Source organism: Synchiropus splendidus, chromosome 2 (genome assembly GCF_027744825.2).
Source record: "Synchiropus splendidus isolate RoL2022-P1 chromosome 2, RoL_Sspl_1.0, whole genome shotgun sequence".
In the NCBI taxonomy this organism is placed as follows: Eukaryota; Metazoa; Chordata; class Actinopteri; order Syngnathiformes; family Callionymidae; genus Synchiropus; species Synchiropus splendidus.
Genome location: NC_071335.1, coordinates 14202501 through 14211419, shown reverse-complemented (window position 1 = coordinate 14211419; position 8919 = coordinate 14202501). Strand labels below are relative to the sequence as shown.

General features: G+C 40.0%; 1 protein-coding gene across 1 annotated transcript in view; it reads right to left on the bottom strand.

Annotated features, from left to right (window-relative positions):
* Nucleotides 1–1160: 1160 nt before the first annotated feature.
* Nucleotides 1161–8919, bottom strand: part of LOC128754555 (voltage-dependent calcium channel gamma-1 subunit-like) — an 11861-nt gene continuing 4102 nt past the window's right edge. The window contains exons 2-4 of the mRNA XM_053857262.1: nt 5136–5210; nt 2245–2391; nt 1161–2183 (exon numbers count right to left, since the gene is read on the bottom strand). Coding sequence (XP_053713237.1) covers nt 1951–2183; nt 2245–2391; nt 5136–5210 — 455 coding nt within the window. The 3' untranslated portion in view covers nt 1161–1950. The remainder of the gene's footprint in view (nt 2184–2244; nt 2392–5135; nt 5211–8919) is intronic.

The following is an 8919-nucleotide window of genomic DNA, read 5'->3' as shown; positions in this document are numbered from 1 at the left end:
TCAAAGCAACATTTGTGCTGCTCAAAAAGCACGACAGAAAAATAACAAGCACAAAATATTAAGTCAATTTCGTTTTTTTCTCACCCTGATCTGCAGTATTCCAAAGGCTTCTCTTCCCAGTCACACAATTCTAGTATTAAGTATTGGTGCTCTGTTTGCCATGTGAAAACGATGAAATGTATAGCAAAAAGGCCAATAGCTTTATGTCAATATTTTGCCTAGTGATGTACAAATCCTGTCAATATTTAAGTTAAAAAATTCTATGGGTAAAACCGTTTTAAGGTCCTGAAAAATTTCAGATGACAATCACACATCGGCCCAAAATGTTCTGTGAAAGGAGACTCGAGGTTTAGAGTGTAGATATGTCACCATATTAGAGATTGGAAAATGTTTCATAAAACAGTGTCATGATTTTCATGGTCAGCAGATGGCGCTATCTGCTGTAAAATGTTTGGATTTGAACAAAGAATTCAATGAAAGCTCACATCATTTCTGGACCGAGAGCGCCATCTAGCGGCCTCTGAAAATCAGGACACTGTTTTGTAAACCCTGCAATACTGTTTCGTGATACCTCAAACAATGACTAGTCAAACTAGATTGTTGACCCTCGCCTCTAACTCATACCACACCTCCGACCGTTGTAATTGACTGTTCATGTGATGCTTGCAAATATTTAGGACAATATTGTGCTGCAATGTGGGAGCGGGGCACGTGACAAGGTCACAGCCAAACTACATTTGTTCCGACAAATGCAACGTTTTAAACATCTGAATTCCGTTGCGTTTGAGCTAGCGAACTGTGAATTGCAGCTCGCGCTGGAGCATAAAATGAGTTGGAATTCTTGTTTTTTGGAACTAAATGTGAAAATATGAGGAAACGTCAAACCCAGTGTAATTGAAGCAACAGACGTTCTTTAGAATCCCTTCGTATCACTGGCAGAACATTCAAGGATCTCATAGGAAGAGTTCATAATACACGAAGGACATGGTACAGTGTTCAAAATGAACAGGAATTTAATTGTAGAATGAAGTCGTAGGAAATACACAACACACTCGCGTTCAAGCTCAAGAAAAAAAGATTGAATCAATCTTCTGCCTGCTGTCTACGACACACTAGCTGAAGCCAAAAATGACTATTTTTTTTACCTGTTAAAAAATAAATACATGCAGACAACTCCATTTACAACTGCAGTACTCATTCATGACATCCCTCTCATGGTTAATGTACAAATGATGGAGATCCACTTCCTTTGGGATGAGCATTTCTTGATGAGCTTAAATCATGAAAACATCACTCTACCTTTTCTATCTGGCTAATAAAGATGAAAACCAGTTGATGAAAATACATCCAAGTTATGTAAGTTCCATATTTTCAAACACGTATTCTGACAATTTTCCACATTGCTATTATAAAAGGACCATATTTCTTTGCATACCTTTTTTACTATAGTCTGTCTCAGCTAAACCAAGATGTGTTTTATGGCCATTTCAACGTCATATTTTTACACAATATTCCTTACATTATTATTGATCAAATGGTCAAACACATGGCCTTCTGTACCAAAGTCGTTGCTCATGGAAACTTCATGTTCTTTGTTTCGGAGCCTCAAAAAAGAGCTTTTCGGTCCTAAATTTAGCGCGGATGTTTGAGGAACAAAGTCAAAGCCTAATGTCATGAAAAGAGAGAGCGCCATCCTGTTCAGAAACGGAATGACGCACCTCTTATCAGTTAGAGAGTAACTAGTTATGGTTATTTTTCCAAATCAGTTGCCAAATCTTGAGCCACACCTGCATCAAAAGTAGCTCCCATAACTGATGTGTACGTGAAGTCACAGCTGCTGATGTGTTATTCAAAGGAGCCCTTTATAGTGAGCATCTAACAGGAGCTCCGCCTGGTAGTTTGTTTCACCAGCTCCTCCAGTGACCGACAACGGAAATATTCCGACGCTCCTCACTCCACTTGCTCCGGCTCGGCGTCCATACACGTCTCCCATGGGTTGCGCGGCATCTGAGGCATGGAGAGGATGAGGAGGGCGATGCCGGTGAGGAAGAGCAGCACGAAGCCCACGCAGGCGCAGGCGAAGGACCAGGCGTAGTAGTACTGGAACCAGATGGTGTCATCGCTCTCGATCATGCGTTTGACCGACTGGCGCATGACCTCCAGGGAGATGAACGAGCACAGGCCTGCGACAGAGCGGTCAGGTGAGGTCACGGCACACGCCTTCACAGAGTCACCGACGCTCACCGGAGAAGGCGAAGAACATGCCGGCGGGTTTGAGGAGGTACAGTCGACCCTTGTCCTTCCCGGTGCACGAGCCGATCAGACACAAGGAGCCCAGCAGCATGAAGCCCACGGCAAAAATGGAGATGGCTGCTGCTGAGATGTTGTACTCTGGAGGAGGAGAGGAAATGGTCATTTATCCATCCATCCATCTATGTATCTATCCATCATCCATCCACCTATCCACCTATCATCTATCTATGTAGCTATCCATCCATCCATCTATCCATTTATCCATCCATCCATCTATGTATCTACCCATCATGCATCCACCCATCCATCTATCATCTATCTATTTATCTAACCACACATCTGTCCATTTATCCATCCATCCATCTATGTATCTACCCATCATCCATCCATCCATCCATCCATCCACCTATCATCTATCTATATAGCTATCCATCCATCTATCATTTATCCATCTATCATCTATGTATCTACCCATCATGCATCCATCCATCCATCTATCATTTAGCTACCATCCATCTATCATTTATCCATCCATCCATCCGTCTATGTATCTACCCATCATCCATCTATCTATCTATCTATCTATCCATCCATCCATCCATTCATCCATCCATCTGTCTATGTATCTACCCAGTATCCATCTATCTATCTATCTATCTATCTATCCATCCATCCATCCATCCATTCATCCATCCATCCGTCTATGTATCTACCCATCATCTATCTATCTATCCATCCATCCATCCATCCATCTCGTGGCGCATGCACAGTTCTCCTTAGCAACATGTCCCAGACTACGTTCATCAGCTCCAAATATACGCGCATCATATCGGACCATACGATCATGCTGCATTATTAATAACGCGAAACATGAAGACCAGCCGACGTGTTTATCGGCCTTTGAGCTGCCACCGCCTCCCCGGCAGGGATGCAGCAGTGGAAGTGGTGAGTATGAATGCGTGTTCTATGATCATCATATCTGACTAAATTTGAATTGCGACAGCTGACGGAAGGGTTTTAGGAATGAGACGGTCGTCGGAGGCTGATTTTAGATGTGATGTGACATTGAAGCACGAAACAAAGAGCAGCCGTGATCCATCTAAGACCTGGTGCACACTTTGGACCAGTGAGGTCATCCAGTTATTATCATTATATTTATAAAATATATTATTATATTCTATGAAATGTATTTCTATGTAGTTAAAAAGAATATCCTGAAATGACTTTTTTCTGTTCAAACATTTTATTTTCTAATATTTTTATTAGTTTCTAATCTTCGCACCCGCTGGTTAACAGTAGCGGTGACCAGGTACCAGACATGACTGAGATTCCTGTGAGAAAACCCTCAGCCCACGCCTGACCTGACTCTACAAAGACTTCCCTGAGACCATGTGTCTTCATTGGTGACCAACAAGCTCTTCATATCCTCAAATTTCCCTTTTTTTACTTTTGGGTTGCGAGTCCTGACTGCTGGAATATAATATCCTGTTGTGAGTTTGGCAAAGTTCTCGTCCCATGACAGCTGCTGCGTTCTCCTTATATTTTTCAGCTGAGGGGCTGAGGATGTGGACGCTGTTTAATTTGCCTCCAGGGCTTGTTCATCTGATCTGCTGCTCGCTCAATAGAACCTAAATGGAATAACCAAACAGCTCAACCAAGAGTGAAAAACACAGCCGTCAAATCGATGATGTAATGACCCCAGAAAACTGGCAATGTCTCTCACCAGCACCAGGCTGTTTCACTGCTGGCATGGAGCACATCGATGGGCTGTTAGTAGAGATGTGCGCAGTGTTCTTTCTTCCTCCTCCAGCCGCCCATGATCTTTGTGTATTAAATGTTTGTGGTGCAAGTAAGGAGCAAAGAGGAAAACAAAGCCAAACACTGTCGCCGCCTTGCTACACGTAATATAACACGCCGAACTGTCGTGTCCCAGCAGGAATCTGTGAGTCCATCTTCCTCTGGAGCTGCTGTCACTGACAGGATGATGGTGGTGAAACTCTTTTGTGTGACAGAAACTGTGAACATTATACTGTACAGGAACGAGGTCCATTTTTTTCCCTTAACACCAAAGAAACACGGCGCTCCTCAGGTGCCGTACCAAGATGGTGCACAAGTCAGCCTAGTTTTAGCTTGGTTTTTGTTAGCAAACGTTTGTTTAAGCAACTTTAAATGAACCAGAGTTTTAACCATATGCGTAGTCCTTTTTGACCTAAAACAGAACATTGCGAGGGAGGCGGGCATTTTGTGAATTTAGAATGTGTAGTACAAATAAAAATGATTACATAGAAATTAACATTAAAATGTTATTTCAATGTGAAGTTACTCTGAATATTTGTTTACTGGCGATAAAAAAAACAATAACACAAGTAGTGTGTACCATTGCAGTCAGGCCCATAAAAGTTAACATACATTTGTTATATAAATGTATTCTCAAAAATACAAGATGATCTTTTGAAGTGTTAATATCTTGGTAACAGAACAGAAATGATATACAAGCATTTTATTAGTTTTCCAAGTTTGTGTTGTTCTTTTGTTGTTGTTGTCATTTATTTTGAGGGACAAGAAATACCTCTCAGATGTGTATTGCTTATTAAAATAATCCAATGTAATTTAATGTTTCAGTATTAATAAACAGACAAGTGAGACAGAGACCATACACTGTTAATGTTAGGTCTTTATTGTTTATTATTAAGGCCAAAACATAGACTCAGACAAAGGCTCATACCATACTGTCTTGCTTTGTGGCACTGCCACCCCTACTTTACACTTAGTTTTTAATCCCAGTTATTTTCTTTGTCTCTTTGTTAGTGAAGACGCGGAACAAAGATGTGAGGTGTGGGTTGTGTACTGGTGTCAACAGAACCAGACCCCAAGCTTCTTACCTTTCTGTGTTTTATACTCAAATATCTCGGAGTCCTGTCCTGGAGTGAAGTGGCTGAAGTACGTGCAGTTTTCCTCTGTGGACAAAAGAGAAGCAGATCTTCAAGTGGACGTGTGAATGAAATCCATTTTTTTTCTAGGTCTGAATGTGTGGAAGGATTCAATACAGCAGCATACATTCACAAATTGTAATAAATGTTTACAAACATTAAACTTAAATTGGTCTGAAAAGCAGATTAAGTCATGCATGAAGACTGTACTGCTGAGGTCAGGGGAACTGGAACTTGAACCCATATTGTTATTATCATGTTTTTAAATTGTAGTCACAGTTTTATGGCTTCATATTTATCAGATCAACCAAGTAGCATTTTGTCATTTAAAATATCGTTGATCATGATAATCCCGAGCGCCACCAAAACTTCATCTGGTCTTTTTACCACCATCACATCAACATTTGCTGGGAATATCATCCTGTACATGTTTTTGAGTTATTTTGCCAAACAGATGGTTAAACACAGACGATGATGTCAAATGATGGAGAGAGCATATCCAAAACAGACTTTTCCAAATCATCTACTGGATCTATTTCATCTCACAATGTCTAGCAACAGCAAAGTCACTTCTTGTTCTCTTCTTTTTTACAACTTAACATGAAGTCCACCCTTCAATCTCCTGTTTATTTACAGCCGTCATTCCACCTCAGAGGTTGATCTGCATCACGCATGACTCACTTCCCTCACATTGGCTGTCACCTGAAGTGACCAGGCAATGATCATATTACTACGAAAATAGTTGCAGACTACTGCCCTGGCGTGGCGCAGCGGTCTAAAGATCTGCTGAGGAATGAACTGGTAAAGCAAACAAGGTGGCAAAGCATCTGGATTTGTGTCAGGCGAATTGATTTATGAGACTGGAGTCGTATAAGTTTAGAAGCTTTGGCGCAGGTCTGAAGCAAATATACAAACGATGATCTTTCTGGATACTTGACAGTGGCATTAGACGTGTGTTGATATTCGATGATGATTTAACTGCAGAGATAAATATTTTGTATCTATTTATTGTTACATTTTATTGATTTATGATCATATTTATTTATTTTTTATTTTTGATAAATCTATAGAGCTATGAATGTTTTCAGATGGATCCCTGTTATCTTTATCATTTTAGGTGTAGACAAATACATTTGAAACAAAACTCAAAACATCAATCCTACATACATTGATACATATCTGTTTAGAAATATCACAATAGCTGCACAGAAAAAAAAATTGTCTGCCTCTTAGAACATGTTTACATTTACAAAAATATGATAAGCATTATATTTAATCCCTGTAAAATGAAATAGTTTTGTGTAAAAACTTAATAAAAACAATATTCATATTTCAAATACTTCATTGTCTTTTATTCCGCACTCATAATATTCACATAGAAGTGTGAAACAATATCAAAGGTGCGTCTAATTTCTGTTAAAAAGTAAAAATGTGCTTCAATAGATTTTTTTTTTTTTGACGGATCTACTTCAGTTTTGTATTTTACAGACAGATCCAAGTAAGCGAACAGTATGTTTGTAAAAGCAGAACCATGTCGTGTCACCGTAGCCATGAGCGACAGTCGTTCAGTGAAACGTGTTTCCACCGCGGGCGTTGATGTCTGCCGCCCCGGACCACTGGGGCTCTTGCGTGTCAGAGACATTGGGAGTGCTAAGAGCCCTGAAAGACATTTTTCACTGATCCCAGCCTCCATACTGTCTCACTGTGGGACACCAGAGAAGGGCTTTCAAGTGGATCCATATGACCCGTCATGGTGTCGCTTCACTGTTAGAACTCAACGGCTCATGTGCAGACTCATCATCTTCAGTGCTCGCCACGGTTTAAGTGTTGAGAAAAAGGTCCCTTCCTGACACATGTTCACATCATGTTTACATGAATGAGGGCTGGAGACACACACACACACACACACACACACACATGCTCGGTTGCTAGGCAACAAGCAGCTAAGTGGGTGTGCATGCTGAACTGTATCTCCATGTGAGGAAGTTTGCTCAGTAGCACACTTTTCACATGAAAATCCAGTCTCAGTTGTATAACACAATCCAGGTGAACAATTTAAAGTTTGGTCACAAGCAAATATGTAGCATGGGGTGTGTGTTTATCGATGAATAACACTGTCACGTACTTTGAATGATGCAAGTCAATGACTAAATCATAAAACAGCCAGCCTCCATTTTGACTGGAGAACCCCCCTCTCAGAAACAAGATCCAGCGTGACATCACTCTTAGTTTGACTGAGACACCTTTTAAATAGCTCACAAAAGAGGGACAAAGAAGGGAGAAGTCTGAGGGCTTGTTGGCTTAAACTAAAGTAAACTATACTAAACCAAACTAAACTAAACTAAGACAAGCTAAGATAAGTTGAACTAAACTAAACTAAACTAAGCTAAGCTAAGCTAAGCTAAGCTAAGCTAAGCTAATCTAAGCTAAGCTAAGATAAGATAAGATAAGATAAGATGAACTAAACTAAACTAAGCTAAGCTAAGCTAAGCTAAGCTAAGATCAACTAAACTAAACTAAACTAAAGTAAACTAAACTAAGATAAGATAAGATAAGATAAGCTAAGCTAAGATAAGATAAGACAAGATGAACAAAACTAAACTAAACTAAGCTAAACTAAGATAAGATAAGATAAGATAAGATAAGATGAACTAAACTAAACTAAGCTAAGCTAAGATAAGATAAGATGAACTAAACTAAACTAAACTAAGCTAAGCTAAACTAAGATAAGATAAGATAAGATAAGATGAACTAAACTAAACTAAACTAAGCTAAGCTAAGCTAAGCTAAGATAAGATAAGATAAGATGAACTAAACTAAACTAAACTAAGCTAAGCTAAACTAAGATAAGATAAGATAAGATAAGATAAGATGAACTAAACTAAACTAAACTAAGATAAGCTAAGATAAGATAAGATAAGATGAACTAAACTAAACTAAACTAAGCTAAGCTAAGCTAAGCTAAGATAAGCTAAGATAAGATAAGATGAACTAAACTAAACTAAACTAAACTAAATACAACCAAACTATTTTCATACACGAAACTCTGATCATTCACTTTCCCGCATCTTTCCCGTAAGTCCCTTCCTTCTGCACCATTTTAAATGTTTTTGCAAGTTTCTAATGAATTGCCATGACTTCTATACTCCCTGAAAACAATCGGTTAGAGAATGAAGGTGTAATATCTGTGGATCACACTACAATATGCATCAGTGAACTAGCTTATAACGTCCTTAAATTTAGTAGCAAATTCAAGCTCTCGTGGGCCGCATCATAGACGGCGGCAGGCCCAACTCGGCCCCTGGGCCTGATACATGTTTCAGACAGGTTAGTTCATGATTTGAATTCTGCCGGAGGCAACTCTCAGTTGGGAGCGAACGCCCTCTGTCTTTGTTTGCTCTGCCCGTGCTTGAGTCGGTCTGCTCCCACACGACAAAGAGGCTGAAGTAATGAATCTAGCTGGTTCAGATAGTGTGAATTTTTTCTCTGAATCACCCTGAGACGGACGTCTTCACCGCGCACCCTCCTGGCCGACGTCGCCGGGATGGTCAGGAAAGAAAACAAAAGAAAACCCACGCTGTGTTGAAATGATGGATGGCTGACAGGAAGTGAAGGTAGCTAGTTACATCCTGTTAGTCAAGCCCATTGGTAAGTCAATGTTCTGGTTTACTGCTCCCCCAAAAACCATCCGTCCAGACATGAGCCTCAGACCCCAGGTCTGAGCAGGTGATAAGGG